This window comes from Taudactylus pleione, unplaced genomic scaffold (genome assembly GCF_031769625.1).
Source record: "Taudactylus pleione unplaced genomic scaffold, aTauple2 ptg000934l, whole genome shotgun sequence".
Taxonomy (NCBI): Eukaryota; Metazoa; Chordata; class Amphibia; order Anura; family Myobatrachidae; genus Taudactylus; species Taudactylus pleione.
The window spans coordinates 3,966,676-3,984,641 of record NW_028285335.1 but is presented as its reverse complement, the minus strand read 5'-3'; the positions used below and the strand labels follow the sequence as shown (position 1 = coordinate 3,984,641).

Genomic DNA, 17,966 nt, shown 5'->3' with positions numbered 1-17,966 from the left:
TCTTGTAGTGCCTCTCTCTGTGTTCTAGGGATGGCCATTGGTGGGTTTCCATCGATGGTCACCATCTATGGCACCATCGGTGATAACCATCGATGGTAAATTAACAATCTATGGTGAACCATCGATGGTTTGCACCTCTCAGTCTGACTGTAGCTTCTGCATTGAGAACTAGTGATACAAGACATTCTTGCCTCTGGGAGGGGGCAGCCAGGATGGCATAGTTGGGGGAGGCGCATAGGGGGTGTGGCTATGGATATTACCCGGCATTAGGATCGGAGTGGGGGGCATGACTACGCGATCACATCATTTTGGTCGCACCACCGCTACACAGTGCAGAGATTACCAGCATTGTGAAGCAGGGGACGGGGCCGTTATGACACAAGCCTTGCCTGCTTTTCCGGGGGCCGGGAGCGCCACACGATTTTGAGTAACAGATTTGTGAAGCTATTTAGTGTGGATATTATTTGTGCATCACCATCATCACATAAAATAATGCCCAATACACCTAGCTCTTATCAGATATTTAATAATGAAGACGGGTATAAAAATAAGAGGGTGCAGCGACACGCAGACAGGGTGCCGTCAGTACTGTAACCACGGGTGCCCCAGACACTTCTCCGCGGTGGCTCGTCTCTCTGGGGTATAATCCAGCATAGGTAAGAGGAAGCTGGCAAGTACCAACGCCTCGTCCTTCTGCCATTTGTGCTTGTTCACCAGGGTGTCGTACAGACCACAAGGGTACAGGTAGGGAACCCGCAGGAGATCACCTGTCACGGAACAAAGAATATTAACAAGTCACTTATCGGAATGAGACAGAAATGTTTCAGTTCAAAGAGAACCTGTAATTTCTGTACTTATTATGGAAGCAAGTGCACCTGTTTTCAGGGGATACCCGCAAATATTAAGTACCCCCCAGATATCTGCAGCAGCCCGTCCATTTCTGACAGCATTCGCAACCCCCATAGGTTTCGATGGGGATGCGATGATGTCAGTATTAGTTTGGCCCCATAGCTTACACCATATGAAGATAACACTGTGCTGCTGTAGCCTGTGGGCTACACTATTCGGAAGTTACTAGGAGAGGGTTCCGTCATGGTCAGTATACTGTGCAAGCACAGTAGTCTCGAGAGAGGTGTAAAGGGGCAGCTGATATGGTCACTTCACTCCGAGAATATTGCAGGGATGGGCTCCTTTGGAAGCCCCTGTCTCTGCGTGTGCTATATCATACATTCGGGGCGCTTATATCACATACTGAGCCCTAATTTTGCACCCAGATGGCATTGCAGTATGTGATCATTGATAAATGGGCCCCTAAGTGCTTTCATTTACACTGTGAGGAGCGCTGCTAAAATGTAATGAGCGGAACAGGGCCTGATTAATGGCCACGCGGGCCTGGGGCTGAAAATGATCAAGGGCCTATTGTGAGGAGCAGTGGGCCTGATTCAGAGCCGCTCGTAAGCAGCCGCTCGTTTGCTCCGAGCGATGTTCGCACATCTGCGCATGCATATGGGTCGTAATGCGCATGCGCCAACCAGTCAGTGCGGTCGGAAAACGTGTGTTCGCAAAATTGCGAGTGCCTGCTAATTTGAGTGACAGGGTGAGGCATTTGTGAGTGGTAACAGGGGAAGGTGCTTGAAAACAGGGAGTGGAGATCCGAACGCAGGCGTGCCAAAGGGTCAAAACGGGCGTTTTAAGGGTGTGCATAATTAACAAAGCAGCGTCATCGACCACGTCACTTGGTTGTTTCTTAGCCTGAACTGTTCGCATGATTGCGGTAGGAAAATCCAACCACAAGCACTGCGAGCAGTTCATACGCCGTCCGATGTACTCGATTAATCTAATAAATAGCGGAGATGACGTATGATGCGAGCGGCCAGGGGGCGTCTTTTCAAAATAGCGAGCGCATGTTTCACTAGCTCGCTCAGACATAGAGGCGTCAACAGACCGCAAAGAGCGAGCGCTCAATTTATATAGCCGGCCCCTTTTTCTGAACGAGCGAGCGCAAAATAGCGTCCGGCTCTGAATCAGGCCCTGTGACCAGTGCTGTGTGGGTGTGGCCAGTGCCATGTGGGCGTGTACAGCCCCTACACTATTAGCACCAATGACTTCCTAACTACATATAAATAGAATAATTGCATAATTTTGTAAGGGAAATAGAAGTATAATTTTAATACTTGGCAGCTGGCAAACGGTCTGGATCTGTATTACTCGCCACCCCACTGTTAATCAGTGTGCAGAAAATACCGGTGGAAGTATTTACTAAATGCCAGTTTTGCAAACCTGACGGTCCTTGGTGGTTTTCCTGTAAACCTGATGATTTACTAAAGCTTAAACTGCTATTTTATAAACACGCCACTCACAAAAATGGGCACTTTATCAGGTAAAGGCCCCCATACACGGTGCGATTTGCATACGATGCGATATCGTATGCAATCGCCCTTGAAATCTCTCCGGCAGTTGAAGGGAACGATGTGCAGCAAAAGCTGCACAATGTTCACCCAATCGATCGTACACAATCTAATGATTTGCATAATCATTAGATCGTGTACGATCTGACACAGATGCATGTAGCAGGGACCAGGGAGATCTGTGCTACATGCATCTGTGTGATTGACACACAGCACGGACGGGTCAGTGAGACCCGTCTGTGCTGCTAGGTATTTCAATGACACAGATGCACGCACGGACCAGGAGATCCGCTACTTGCATCTGTGTCATTCACATTGAGCACGGACGGGTCCGTTAGACCCGTCTGTGCTGCTGCGGTAAAAAAAAAAAAAAGGCCTGCCCCCACCCCCCAAAAGAGCAACCAGCCTCGGGCTTTTAGTGACCCAGTGCTGGGTCAGAGGACAAACGACGTACGGGTCCCCCGTACTCAAGCACAACCAGCACGGGGCTAGTCAGTACCAGCCCTGATTTCCAAAATACGGGGAACAAACGACGTAGGGGTCCCCCGTATTCAGTGCAACTAGCACTGGGCTCTGATCCGGTTCTGGAAATACAGGGGAAAAAAATTAGTAGGGTTCCCCTGTATTTACCAGAACCAGCACCGGAATTTTCTAGCGGGGGGCTGATGCCACAGCCAGGGGAGCCCTTTCACCGGGCCCCTCAGCCGAAAGAAATCAGCCCTGACCGCTAGTCAGTCCAGGCTGGGGATCCCTGGGGCTGGGACCCCCCAATAAAGGGGTCCATTTCTCTAGGGCACCCCAGGCCCAGGCTGATAGCCCGGGGCTATCCACAGCACCCCTGGGCGGTGGGTGCCGGGTTGATTATATGGTGTGGTGTAAATAAAGAATAGCAAACATTGGGGGTCATTCAGACCCACTCGCGAGCGGCAGTACGCTCGCAAGTGGGTCGATGTTCCCCACTGCGCATGCGCACGACGGAGGGAGCTCCGTCGTGCGCATGCGCGAGACCCGGGGAGCGACGGGCTTTCCATCGCTCCGGGTCTCGCACCAAAGGGGGCGTGCTGTCGATGTTGATTGACAGCACGCCCCCTTTGGTGGGCGTGGCGGCCAGACGGAGGCGTTCTCATGGGAACGCCTACCGTCTGAAGCCGGCCCCACTGACATCACTAGTGATGTCAGTGGGAGTGATTTTGGCTCTGATAGAGCCAAAATCACTCTAGGGCTTGTGGCAGGGAGACCAGTCTTGACCATCGCGACCATCTTTTTGGCCGCTCGCATATGCTGTGGGTGGTCACCCACAGCTATGCGAGCGGCCAGGAGGCCGCTCCATTTTCATGGAGGAGGGCCCTGATTCAGAGCGAGCGCTCTGGTCAGAGCGTCCGGCTCTGAATCAGACCCATTGTCTTTACAAGTAGAACTGCAAGCCACCCCCACATGCTGGTACTTGGAGAACCACAAGTACCAGCATGCGGGGCATTAAGGGCCCGCTGGTACCTGTAGTACACCTGTAAAGAAATGTTTAATAAAACACAATACTCACACATCGTGAAAATAAAGTTTTATTACATACATACACACTCACACATACTCGCCTACATTACCTGGAGTGGTCCCCTTGTCCCTGTAGGCATCCATGGTTTTGGTAAAACAAAAATGCACGATCCAAGCACTAGGTAAACAACCAGGATGGTTGTTACCTCCCGAATGAAACGCTCAGGTGCGGCTCTAGCTTTTGTAGAGCCGTATCTGGGCGTTCATTGGCTGAGAGAGATCAGCCCCCGTTTCTCAGCCAATGAACGGCTCCCTCCATTAAAGTCAATGGTGGGAACCACAGAGTAAACTTTAATAACCCTGCTGCTCTCCATTGTCTTCAATGGAGGGAGCCGTTCATTGGCTGAGAGACGGGGACTGACCTCTCTCAGCCAATGAACGCTCAGAGACGGCTCTACAAAGGCTAGAGCCGCGTCTAAGCTCTTCATTCGGGAGGTAACAACCATCCTGGTTGTTACCTAGTATGTGGATCATGTAATTTCGTTTTGACAATCGTGAATGTGAATGTGGAGAACATTGTCAGCTGAGAAAATGCCACCTACCTTGCTTGTTGAAATATGTTGAGGAATATTTTCCTGAAAAAGCAATTTTAGGTGGTATCCGACCAAGCAGTTCTATCATACAGGCAATGTGATCTAAAGGAATCAACAAAATTGTTACCAATTGAAATTAGGGAGTGGCGCGGATGGAGCCACAACTGAGCGGGATGGGGGAGGGGAGAACAGCAGACAGGGGACAGGGACTGCCAGTGCGCCAGTGACTGATGTCATAATTTTCAAATATGCTTCCCCATACTAGCATTTGGAACCCAATCCTCCTGTAGAAATCCTGCATTTGCCCCTGCAGTGACGCGTGTGGCAAATTATTTTGCACTCTCAGAGTTGGGTAGAGAAATAGTTGTGGACACCGGACTTTGGAGTTGATTCAGACTGGACTTTTGGTGGTGATTAAAAATAAGCCAAGGCAAGGGCATGACTGGGCTGTGGACTGGCATATAAAAGTGCATGACTGAGTGGGCTCTGAGGCTGGCATATAAAGGGGCATGATTGGTGGGCTCCGAGGCATACTTGCCGACTTCTTGGCCTCTGGGCGGGGGCAGACAGGTTGGCTCAGCAGTGGGGCTTGTTACGGGAAAGTGGTCGGTCGGTAGGCATGATGATACAATTGCATCATAGTGGTCCGCCCCCCGTACTGTGAAGTGGGGGCAGGCCATGATGGCGCAATTCAGCGCAAAACGTTTTACCAGCCCCCCGGACTGCCCACTTAGCTCTGTGAGTGGGCGGGTGGATGGTGGCTAGCTCTGGGAGACTTGCCCACTCTTCCAGATTGTAGTTATCACCACACAGTTTTCGTGAGCCTCCAGTGTGTCCCGAGACAGTAGGCAAGTATGCTCTGAGGTTGGCATATAAAAGTACATGACAAAGGGGGTATGAGGGGGCTCTTTATTAGAATGGTAGTAAATGGTCTAAAATCTGACAAAATTGTGGTAACCTTTCTGTGGTTTTGGCCACACTCCCTGTCCGGGAATCTAAAAATTAAAAGGTGGTAACCTTACTGAGACTGTAATCATGAGAATGTAGCCTGGGGAACTGATATGCTACACTCATGAATTTTGTCTCTATCTACAAAATGGCTGCATCCTCTGAGCTTCAGTGATGCCAGACTTACTAGTGGATAGGCTGCACTATCTTCAGACCACAAAATGGCTGCCTCCCCTGCGCTTCAGTGATGCCAAAGTTACTAGTGAAGGGCTCTCTTCAAACACAAATGCATGCCTCCAGGGAATGAGATTGTATTATCGGCGGCTAAAATCCCGACAAGGAGAGACGGTGAAATCCCGACTGGCTGAGGTAAAGTACTCTAACCCTCCCCTCTCCCCCCCTAACCCTAATCCGCCTTTAGGGGTGCCTAACCCTAACCTCCCCCCTTAGTGCCTAACCCTAACCTCCCACCGTTAGTGCCTAAACCTAACCCCCCCTCCCTGCTCCCTAAACCTAACCCTCCCGGGGGGTGCCTAACCCTAACCTCCTCCTGGGAGTGTCTAACCCTAACCCCCCCTTGCCCTAGCCTAATCCTCCCCGGGGAGTGCCTAACCCTAAGTCCCCCCGGGGTGCCTTGAACCTAACCCTACTCCCTGCGGCTAAGAGAACGGGCGCCCGTACTTACCTCGATCGGGCCCATGGCGTTCTGTATTCCGGCATCGGGATTGATCATATGACTACATCCCGCCTCCAATGTGTAGCCTACACACAGGAGGCATGCATTTTACCTGTTAAGAGAGCGCAGTCTATCCCTTCACTAGTAGCTTTGGCATCACTGAAGCGCAGGGGAGGCAGCCATTTTGTGTGTGAAGAGAGTGCAGCCTATCCTTTCACAATGACAGAAGCACTTAATATGTATATGGGATAGATTTATCTAGAGGTATATTCCTACCATCATTCCTTGAAAAATGTTCTCCAGCTTGTGGCTCGAAAAGATAGTGGGATGTGGCCATTTCAAATGCCTGTGACAACAAAGCACTTTGTTATTTGTACAATAATACACTAAATATAAAATTGCCCTGATTAATGCTTTAACTGCAGCCTATTAACCAAAAAAAATAATTAAATTTAATTACTCCTTATACTCTTATGTATTATATTTGAAATATTCTGTTTGTTAGTTCGCCTCCTGAGGAAAACTGCAGGGGAGCAGTAATTTGCTTCACTGTCAATAGCAAGGCCAATAAACCTGCATTATTGCTGTGTTGTATACACATGAAAATATTTATACAGATTCTCTGTCTCTTCATTTCTTTCCAAAATAGAGATATCCACTATTTAAGCTATTTAAGAAAATAATGTATATTTTACAGGCATAGGCAAAGGATGAATCATTGCCTCACACCCTGTCTGCCCTACCTGGACCTTCCCCTCGATGGAGCTCCCTGAGGCCTTCCAGCATAGGTTGGCAAGTAAGGTTTATACTTTATAGACACGTACTGTAGCTAAAAGACTAATAGACAACGTGCAGGTAATAAACGTGAGGCATGCTTTCAACATAAGTGCCCTGCATTAAACTTAGCTACATATATAACGTCATAACTATGACCTTTGTGTTAAGGTGTCTGGGTGAAGGGAGTACATGTACCAGCCCTGTCTAAGCCTCTTTGCAATTAATGTCACAGATTATGAACGCAGGTCGGTTTTGCGGACGGATCAGTGGCGAATCCATAATGGGTGCCGGGTGTGCAGTCAAGATCCCGACGATGGCATCCTGTCAGTATCCTAACCCTCTCCCTAACCCTGCCTCATCGGTGCCTAAATCTTTCCCCCCCTAACTCCCCCCTAGTGCCTAAACCTAATCCTCCCCCTCCCCACACCCTAATCCTAAACCTCCCCCCTTAGTGCCTAACCCTCCGCCTAGTGCCTAACCCTCCCCTTAACCCCACGCTACTTGCCTTCGGGAAGCCAGCGCCTGGATTCCGACAAGTGTCGGGATTCCGGTGTCGGCACTCTGACCGCCGGCATCCTTTCTGTCGGGATACTGAACGTATCCAGTCACACTCACATGCGGCACATGGTACCCCCAAAATAAGACACCCCTGCAACAAATCTTATGCGTTTTTACGAAAGGCAATTTCCTGAGCCAAGCGCATACATCTACAGCCGATTCAGATTTGTAGACAAATTAAGTCATACCTCCACTTGCGGCAGAAGGGACATATTTGTGTGGTAACAGGGCTAAGCTACGTTTAGTGAGGTCATGTCAATGGAGTATCGGTCCAACTGCGGGCTATACAGAGTTGTGCGTACACATAAATACCTCAGTTTGCAGACACACTTAAGTATGATTACTTACACCAATGATAGGACTAGTGCAAGTGTGCACTGATAATGGTGATGGCTGAGGGCGTGGATGAGGGTGGTGCAGTCACATAGATGTGTACAACATATAGACAAACATAGGCATTTAAGGCCTGTTTCAGACCCGCTCGCTAGATGCGTTCGCTCGCTCGATGCGTATGCAAATTTGGGAAAGCAGGCGATCGCACGGCAAGGTATTAGCACGCCCACTATGTCTTGGCGTGCGATCGCTTTGTGTATGCAGATGCCCACCAGCCTGTCTTAAGACGCCCACTTGCGCACGCCATCTCCAGGAAATTTATATAACCATCGGATGCGATCGCAGCGCTTGTGGTTGACTATACCCTACCGCAAGCACTGCGAGCGGTTCAGTGTGAAATACAACCAAGTGACTGTCACTCAACATCGACAGCTCGCCCCCTTTGTTGTGAGACCCGGAGCTCGGGTCTCGTGCTTGCGCACAACGGAGCTGGCTCCATCGTGCACATGTGCACTGGCCCACCATCGACCCGGTTGCGAGCGCACAGTGCTTGTGACCGGGTCTGAAACAGGCCCAGAGTGAAAAGTGGTAAAAAAGTGATAAGGTGCCAGCCAATCAGCTCCCAACTGTCATCTGACAGCCTGTCTTTGAAAATTGACAGTTGGGAGCTGATTGGCTGACACCTTATCACTTTCTTATCACTTTTCACTCTGTCTCCTAACACTGCTTAGTAAATAGACCCCTAAAAGAGCCTTGGCTGCAATAGAGATTAACAGTTGGCGCAGAGACGGGTGAAAAATGGGCATAAGAGACATCTGAGAAATAAGTGAAAAATAAGTGTATATTTGCCCATATGCCCAGTACAAGCTGCAATCAAGATGCGTTCCCGGTCTGCAACTGCAAAACATGCCGCTGCTTTAAGGGACTTCCCAACGTGGTTTCCATCAGAACACAAGGTGCTGGATACTTAGGTCAGTGGAAAACATCTGGAAATCCTCAGGCCTTGTACTGTATGTGTACGCACACTGTTGTGAGTTTGCACAGAGTAACTTCAATCAAGTCACAATCCGCCGACTGCGTAACACTCACTCTCCATCAGCCCCTAAAGCATACATGCCAACATTCAGTTCCCTCCTTCCGGGAAGGAGCTGAATGTCTGTGCACAGTGGGGGGCGTGGCCGGCTAATGATGCGGTTTTAGGGGTGGAGCCACGTGAATACATCATAGTGGCTCCGCCCCCTCTTCACAATGCCGAAAATGTTGGCATTGTGAAGCAGGGGCGGAGCCACGATGACGCGATTCAGCACGAATCGCGTCATCGGGCCCCCCGTTGCGCGAGGTTTCTTGTAGTAGTTGGGGGGGGGGGTCAGTTGGCAGAAGGGAGGTTTGCCTGCCTTTCCAGGGGGTCGGGAGCGGCACCCAATATTCGGGAGGCTCCCGACCAAATCGAGAGGGTAGGCAAGCCTGCCCTAAAGTTGTTATCAGGAGCGTAACCAGTCATTTGTGGGCCCCATAGCAACTTATGTTAGAGCCCCATGTACCAACCAATGGCTAAAAAAAGTCCTATAGAACCATGAGCAGACAAGAAAGACCGGGCCCCCTCAATTGTGGGCCCCATAGCAGCTGCACCTATTGCACTTACGCCCTTAGTTATTGAGATTACACTTCAAAAAGTGTCAATTCCAGAATGATATTCGTGTCGTAAGGAACCATAAGAGGATATCCTATAGATTACACATACCATGCATGCTGTGCTCCATATGTCGGCAGGGGTGCTGTATCCGGAACCCAGCAGGACCTCCGGTGCCCTGTATTGCTGCGTTTGGATTTCTTCAGAAAAGGGTTTATACTGCAATATAGATAATTATTGCTACAAACTTCATAAGCAATCTGCAAACTTTATGCAATGAAGGTTACTAAATTCTCGCGTCCCCATGTCCTGCCCCCTGCAGGCACACGTTCTCTTCCTAATCCGGCATCAGGGAGATACCCAGTGTCGCTCAGGTGTCTGGGAGATCCCCCGCTGTTTCAGGAGTCTATCTGACATTCTGGGAGATTCGGCAAGTTGGCACAACAGCCTTTTTCCTCACGCAGTCAATATATATACTGGAAGTGAACATTGGGCCGGATTCAGCACAGATCGCAACTGCAACAGCGTCCGCAGATCGATCAATGGTGCGTCATGCGTTTGCAGTGCACGTGTGTGAGTCAGCATTGCGTTCGCTTTGCAATCACTCAAGCAGAATAAAAGCCATCGCAGAGTGAGTGACAGGGTGTGAGCGTTTGGGGGTGATGACGGGGGAGTGGCCGGAGAAATGTAGGCGTGTCTGTCTGTTTGAACGCTGTTTCTTTGGCGTACATAAATTAGCCACTCAGACGGCATAGACAGCTTGAGTACTCACTGCGTTCAAAAAGACTTGTGTGAGGGGACAATGTTACTCGATGTTCCCGTTGTATATCGCAGGACTGCAAGTTATTACGAATGTGAGATAGCGGTAGTGGGCATCTATGCTGGCTGTGCGACGGCTTTGAGATTTAATTCATTAGCATTTTTTCGCAGCAGATTACGGAGCTGCGATCACAATAGCCATCCATGCTGAATCAGCCCCTGCGTTTGTGTGATACAAAATGTAGGTGGTGGTTTATCAGACTTTCTAAATAGGACAATAGTTGGGGGTAGATTTACTAAAGCTTCTAAAACAGACAAGTGATGATGTTGCCATCGCAACAGACAAACTCTAACTATCATTTCTCTATTGCATTCTAGAAAATGATACACAGAATCTGATTGGTTGCTATGGGAAACATTACCACTTTAGAAGCCTTAGCAAATATATCCTGAGGTCGTGCTATTTTTCAGCAGGAGCTCAGGGTCTCATTCAGACCCGCTCGCGAGCGCTGAGTGGTAACTGTGGGTGGTAACCCACAGCTATGCGAGCGTCCACGAGGCCGCATCGCCAAATAAAAAAAACACGCCCTGATTCAGAGCGGGCGCTCATTCAGAGCATCCGGCTCTGAATCAGGCCCTCAGTTCCTGAACCTCTCATTAAGTATGACGTAATGTCCTGGGCCAAATAGTAGTTTCCATAAAATAAGTTGCCGATAGTAACCAAACCAGATTCTAGGCATCATTTATCTAGTGCATTCTATAAAATGATAGCTTGAATCTGATTGGATGTTATGTTCAACACGTCCACTGGTCCTCTTTAGAAGGTTTGGTAAATCTCCTCCTTAGACTGTAATCTGCACTGGGGAGAGGACTGATAGGAATGATGTAATTGTCTCTGTAAAGTACACGGGTAATGTGTTGGCGCTTTATAAATAAACTTGCCGATGCCGGCAGCATTCAGCAGCAAGCCCCTCGCTAACGATGTCGCCTGTCGGACCAACGGGAGATGTTGCTGACGACGCACGGGAGCACGCATCGTCAGCGACCTAGCGGGTACACACTAGACGATGTGCCCGATATGTCGCTCTGATCCACTGAATCGGATGGCATAACATCTAGTCTGTGTACCCAGCATTAGTGCGCTTTTTCATGCCTGTGTCTTTTCCTGCCTACATTCAAAGCATAAATGTGTCCAACACTACATGAGTAAATTAAATACAAATGTAATATAATGGTAGTGACATTTGCAATTCACATTTGGGGCTCTATTTATTAACATTATTTTTACTAAAATAAAGTGAAAAAGGGTGTTTTCACACCCTTTTCACATTATTTTAGTATCACCTATAGTTATTACAGGGCAATTGGAGTAGAATTTGTAAAATTCTACTCCAACCCCTAAGTATAACTTATTTTTAGTAAAGCAGATCGCATTTCCCATAATTGTAATAGGAAATGTGATCCGACCAGAGTTACTAAAAATAAATGTGAAAAAAATATCGGGGAAAGCACTGTGATAATAACGCCACCTGGAGGTGGCGTTATTCAGGGTCTCCCCCGGTTACCGGGCTCCTGCCCTGCTCTAACGTGGAGAGCAGAGCCGGGAATCGGTCCCAGTAATCAGCTTTGTGGTCTAAACAGACCGCAAGCTGATTACTGTAAAAAAAAGAAAAAAAAAAAGTAAAAAAAAAAATTACTTACCTGACTCCAGGGACCGGTGATCAGGCCTCCGGTGATGACTCCCCTCCGGTCAGCTGGTCTCCCACAGTGCACTGCTGCCCGGTCATCAGGTGATCGGGCCCCAGTGCAGTATGGGAGATCACCTGACCGGAGGAATGGAGAACAACACCGGAGGCCCGGAGCATGCAGGTAAGTGCTATTAAGGGAGGGGGGGGTCGCGTGGGGTCCGCGATTGCGGGGGGTGGGGCTTAGCACCAGGGGCGGGGCTTAGCGCCAGAGAGGGTGTGGCAGCGGCGATCGGTCTGCGCATGTGCGTGCACTTAATCACGGTATTTTTTTCCGAAAATACCGTGATAAGGCTCCGAAGGGGATTCGCAGGGACAGAGCTTTATCGCAAGCTCTGTCCCTGCAAGGGATTTGTAGTAATATCACACTACAATCTGCATTACCAATGCGGATTGTAGTATATAGAGCCCACAGAATCATAGGAACACTACTGTACAACTGACCAATATTGACAAATAGAAAAATTTCCAGGTACAAATCTTTACAACCTGGGACAGTCCCTCGATGTAAGGGATAACTGCAATTTACCTATGACTGGCATGGATGAGGACAGCACAGTATATTTGGCTGGTACACACTAAGGTATACGGAAATGCCACTGCGACTGAGCGGTTCTGCAAAAAATAAGTTAATGCCGCAGCTGCTAGTTTGTACAGAGACGCTTGCCCACCGGCTGGGTCTCTAACCTGCCTTTTGTGTACAAAGACGCACCTTCGGTCCTCTGAGTAACCCTATGGTTAAATGTCAACAAAACAAACCGAACCCACCAGTAATAGTCCTATAGCATGGCTGACATTCACTGTGGGCCTGATTCAGACCCGGTCGCAAACGATGAGCGCTCGCAACCGGGTCGATGGTGGCCCACAGCGCATGCACATGACGGGTCTCGCACCAAAGGGGGCGAGCTGTCGATGTTGAGTGACAGCTCGCCCCCTTTGGTGGGCGGGCCTGGGGGTGGCTGCCCAAACGGAGGTGTTCCCATGAGAACAAGTGATGTCAGTGGAGAGCCGAAAGCTCTCTGGGGCTTGCGAAAAACGAGACCCTACCACAAGGATCTCGCCGTAAGCCCGATGGTCGCTCCAAGAGGCCGCTCCAAAAAAAAAAAGCAAGCAGCTCTGAATCAGGCCCCGTGCCCCAGCAGAGGCATGTAGTAGTTACTGGGATACTTACTGTCCAGCACGCACTGCCCAAGTCTGCGATCTTTACACCCAGCATGTCTGCATTTCCAGTTTCAAACAGGTGCGTTAAGAAGTTTACATCGACCCCTAGAATGATTTACAGCAGATAACAGGTTTACAAAGGCGATGAATTGTGGCCTTTGCAGTCAGTGACAAACAATTGCTTCATTTCAAGAATGTAAGTAATGCAGTGCTAAAAAAAATATATATATATTTGTATGGTTATTATCCGTGTTTGAGCTAAAGAGCCTGATATGGCACCATCCCCACTGCATGGGCAAACTCAGTTGTGGACATAGGGCCTGATTCAGCTTTGGGAATAGGGTAAACTATAGTAAGTAACTGTGTATCTGGGTAAAACCATGCTGCACTGTGTCCAGGCTTTGGCGCCACCTGAAGCCCTCTTGAGTGGGTGGCAGAGTCTTCTCCCTTAGCCAGTATGTACCCCAAATGCAACAAAAATGTGCAGTATGTATGTACACCCCTTGCATTGCAGCATGGTTTGTCCAGGCTCACAGTTACTTGCTATATCCTACTCTGGGCCTGATTCAAAGACGGACCCTAATGCAATTTTCACGCAGATCGATTGTTTGCCATGGCGCATTCGTCACACTGTAAAATGGTCGCCGACGTGCTTCGATGTTACCGATATTTACGCAGATATACGTCGCCTCAAGCAGGTAAAAAGGCAGCAGCGGGCGTCTTTATGCTCGGGTGATCTTTGCTAACATTAGCATATTTTCTCAGCTGCGTTACGTACGAAATCGCAGCTGTGATCGCAATAGCGTCCATCTCGGAATCAGGCCCTCTGTTCCCAAAGCTGAATCAGGCCCATAGTTATTTTTCTGTCACTTTTTTAAATATGTAACATCAGGGCCATATGGAAGGTGTTGTGGCCGGTGCAGTCGCACAGGGCGGGATGCCCTCGGGGTAGGGATAGTCATCAGTGGGGTGTCCATCGATGGTTACTATCGATGGGTCCAACAGTGATTATCATTAAGTGCACAACAACCATCTATTGTGAACCATCAATGGTGTGCACCCCTCAATGGGCACCAAAGCTGAGGGCACCTGGGCCAATCAAAAATGGGGGTGGGGCTTAGTAGGCACCGAGGGCGGGGCTAATCTCCGTCCCATCAAGGAAAAAAAAAAACATTGGCTCACACTCGTCCACCAATGGCGGAGAAGCACTGGCTCTCTGCCATCAATGTCAAAAACATCGACCATCAACAGTTAACCATCGATGATCGCTAACTATCTACGGTCGTCCCTACCTGGGGGCAGTGCCAGCCATACTCACCTATTGCTGCCACCCGCGTCCTTCTTCGTCTTCCTGGCACCCGCACCATGTGGGGAGAAACGTCTCCCATAGTGCCGTGGCATCTGTACTGCAGCTCGGATCGTCCTTAGGACGGTCTAAGCAGCACCCTAGTTACCCGATGCAGTGGCAACCTGGTGCGTGGGGTTATGACAGTATGGGCATCGCTCTGGGGGCGGGGGTGGCACAGGGCACCCCTGAGCATGTTACTAAGCAGAGATAGTCGGGTGTCCTACTGCCTAGGGATAATCTACATGGGAGACTGCTGTAAGCAACAGAACCTTGTCCGATGTTAGTTTGTTTGGTCTGGGATGGGTGATATGTTCCCCCATAGTACAGATGGTAACTGACTGTAAAGGGTAAATTTACTAAAGTGAGAGTTTTTTAGAAGTGAGTTTTAAAAGTGATGTTTCCCATAGCAACCAATCAGATTCTAGCTATTATCTTTTAGTAGGTGCTAGTTAAATGTTAAGTAGAATCTGATTGGTTGCTATGGGCAACATCACTTTTAAAACTCACTTCTAAAAACTCTCACTTTAGTAAATGTACCCCTAATTGTTTATTCCCCCTAATGATCACGTAATATACTTGTCTCTGCCAATGGTAGCTGAGCAGTGTAAAAGAGGTTGTGCCATGTTATCAGCAGATCATACCATTAACTGCACCTTCACAGGTCCTATTGTGGTTCCAGACCGCTGCCTCCGCCACACACTGCTGCACGTTGTCCGCCTTTACACACACAAGGATGTTTTCTGGCTTAATATCCGTGTGGATAATACGGCAATTCTTGTGCAGGAAGTTCAGACCTTGCAGCACCTTAGAAAACCAAAGATTCAGCGTTTAGAATGATCCAGTGCAGCAAGAGTTAATAAAGAGATGGACGCTAATGCCACCACGAATTTCTACGCAAATATGCAAATATCGCAGCTGCCGGCATTTGTATTGAGATTTGCTCCACAGATCCAAGGGATGGCGTGCTGTACAAAGACAGCATCCGACGCAAATCATCTGATTATCGAAGGTCTGTGTAACCCGACGGTTACTAAGAATGGAAGCCGGAACGGAGACACTGGAGCCATATTATCTGCGTACGAGATTGCAGTCTGTGCCCGCCCTGAAAATGGTCGCGACGCACCTACGTTTGAGCTGCCACTCCCCTGTTACCTCCCACACACTGTCCCAGACTGTCAATCACTCCGGCCAAATCCTTGCTGCGACCGCCGGCGGTAATGAAACTATGCGCACGTGCAGCGCTGACCACCGAAAATCACTAAACTGTGTAAACAACAGCTTTGCGTCCATCTCTGAATCAGGCCACTAGTATTCATTTATTCCCTCCTGTCATCTTTCCAATAAGACTGTAAACTCTTCAAGCCAAGTCTATCTTCCTTATAATCTTTGGTTTTGTTCCTTTAAGTATTTTCCTGGTGTAATTATCATTCTGTGTGCCTCTATTAATGTGGACTTATAGAAGCAAACACCTGTATACATACCTGTTGTAGGATCCTCTTCACACAGGTCACTGGCAGACCCTTCTGCCCGTGGTTCCTCATCAGATGTAAGAGAGAGGGGCCCAGCAGCTCAAACACCAGGCAAACATGTGGAGCGGAGTTAGGGATTAAGTAACTCGACAATAGTAAAAATAAATAAACAACATATTTACGATATAGAGAATAGATATCATTTATGTGAGATGACCTTTCCCAGAGAGATTTTGTATGTAAAAGTTTTTTTTTAAAGCGATGTAGCTTACTGGTATTGCTTGTGGCTCTCACACATCATTAGAGAAACTGGCCAGGAGGGTCCTCTATCTCAGTAAAGAGCGGGACAGTGCTGCGTTGAGTTTAACGTGTACTGCTAGTATATGATGTGACGTAAACCCTGTTCCAGCATCGATGGCAAATATCCTTCGTACAACTACCTAGCGCTCCCCACAATAATCCTGTCCCTATTTGTAGGCTCACGTTCTAGCTCCCATCATCCAGTAATGCACGTACGTATTTAGAATGGTCAGGAGAGTGGTAAGCGCTAGAAATAGGTTATTATCGCGTGCAATGCGATCTCTAAGCAGATTCCTCTGTCCAGCCAATCTCTAAGTGCCCACATTACTGTTATCCTGAAGGAAGGGAAAGACCCGTGCCTACCGGCGAGCTATAGGCCCATATCTTTATTAAATGTAGATATGAAACGCTACGCCAAACTCATGGCGAACCGACTAGGACCATTGCTCCCGGGCATTATCAACTCTGACCAAGTAGGTTTGTCCCAGGTAGAGAGGCGAGGGACAATACCACAAAAGTCATTGATCTTATTGCTCATGCTCGGAACGCCAAAACCCCTATGCTGCTTCTTTCCACTGATGCCGAAAAGGCTTTTGACAGGGTAGATTGGGCTTTCATGGAGGCGGTTTTGCGTAGATTGGGTCTAGATGAGACCTTTCTACAGAAGATCCTGGCCTTGTACCGAGCACCTTCGGCACAGATTAGAGTAAATGGGATTTTATCGGACCCCATAAAGATAACTAATGGTATACGCCAGGGCTGCCCTCTCTCGCCAATGGTGTTTGTATTATGTATGGAGGTCTTGGCAAGAGCCATCAGGAAAAGTCAGAATATCACTGGATTGAAGGTAGGTGGTAGGGATTACCGGTTGGCCTTGTTTGCTGACGACTTACTCGCAATTGTAACCAATCCAGTGATTTCCTTACTTGGTTTAATTAAAGAGTTTGCACGTTTCGGGCAGCTCTGAAACTAAATCGTTGGCGATGAATGTAACCTGCTCCAATGAAACGGTCTCAGCTTTAACATCCTCTTTCCCCTTCTCCTGGCATCCTTCCCATATCAAATATATGGGCATTTTTATTCAAAAAAACCTTCAAAATACGACCACCTTGAATCATATTCCCCTATTAAACAAAATTAGACGGGAGACGACACAGGGGCTCAAGCAAAGGTTCTCTTGGCTAGGACGAATTAATATTATCAAAATGAATGTGCTCCCTAGGCTCCTCTATCTTTTCCAAGCAGTCCCCTTGAAGATTCCTCCTAAATTTTTACAAGAATCCCATAAAATTATTAGAGATTTTGTATGGGGGGGGGGGGAAAGAGACCTAGGTTCAAACATCTCCATCTCTTTAGACAAAAAGAGCAAGGAGGACAACAATTACCTATGGTCTCGACTTATTATCAAGCGACGGTCATACGGAGCGTCTTGGGTTGGACTAGAGGCACCGGGGAGCGACAGTGAATAGACCTAGAGGCATGCTCAGCAAACCTAAATCTGCAAAGCGCACCCTGGTGCTCTAAAATTATAAGTTCACTGCATCCGACAGTGGGCCCTACTTTGTTAGCTTGGAAGAAATTACGTGCTAGGCCTGATATCTCTTCTGAGATATCCCCACTTACCCCCATCATCGATAGCCCTCTTTCCCCACCTGGGCTGTCAAGTAAAAAAACATTTCGAAGGAAGGAAGCAGGAGTTACTAGGCTGGAACATTTAATTGCTGATGGCATTTTTAGATCCTTCAGTGACCTCTGTTCATCCACAGGCAT

General features: G+C 48.4%; 1 protein-coding gene across 1 annotated transcript in view; it reads right to left on the bottom strand.

Moving 5' to 3' along the window:
• Nucleotides 1-582: 582 nt before the first annotated feature.
• LOC148473344 (SRSF protein kinase 3-like) overlaps nucleotides 583-17,966 on the bottom strand; it is a 50,104-nt gene continuing 32,720 nt past the window's right edge. The window contains exons 6-12 of the mRNA XM_088459757.1: nucleotides 15,909-16,015; nucleotides 15,069-15,231; nucleotides 13,090-13,184; nucleotides 9,526-9,633; nucleotides 6,393-6,462; nucleotides 4,502-4,594; nucleotides 583-767 (exon numbers count right to left, since the gene is read on the bottom strand). Coding sequence (XP_088315883.1) covers nucleotides 583-767; nucleotides 4,502-4,594; nucleotides 6,393-6,462; nucleotides 9,526-9,633; nucleotides 13,090-13,184; nucleotides 15,069-15,231; nucleotides 15,909-16,015 — 821 coding nt within the window. The remainder of the gene's footprint in view (nucleotides 768-4,501; nucleotides 4,595-6,392; nucleotides 6,463-9,525; nucleotides 9,634-13,089; nucleotides 13,185-15,068; nucleotides 15,232-15,908; nucleotides 16,016-17,966) is intronic.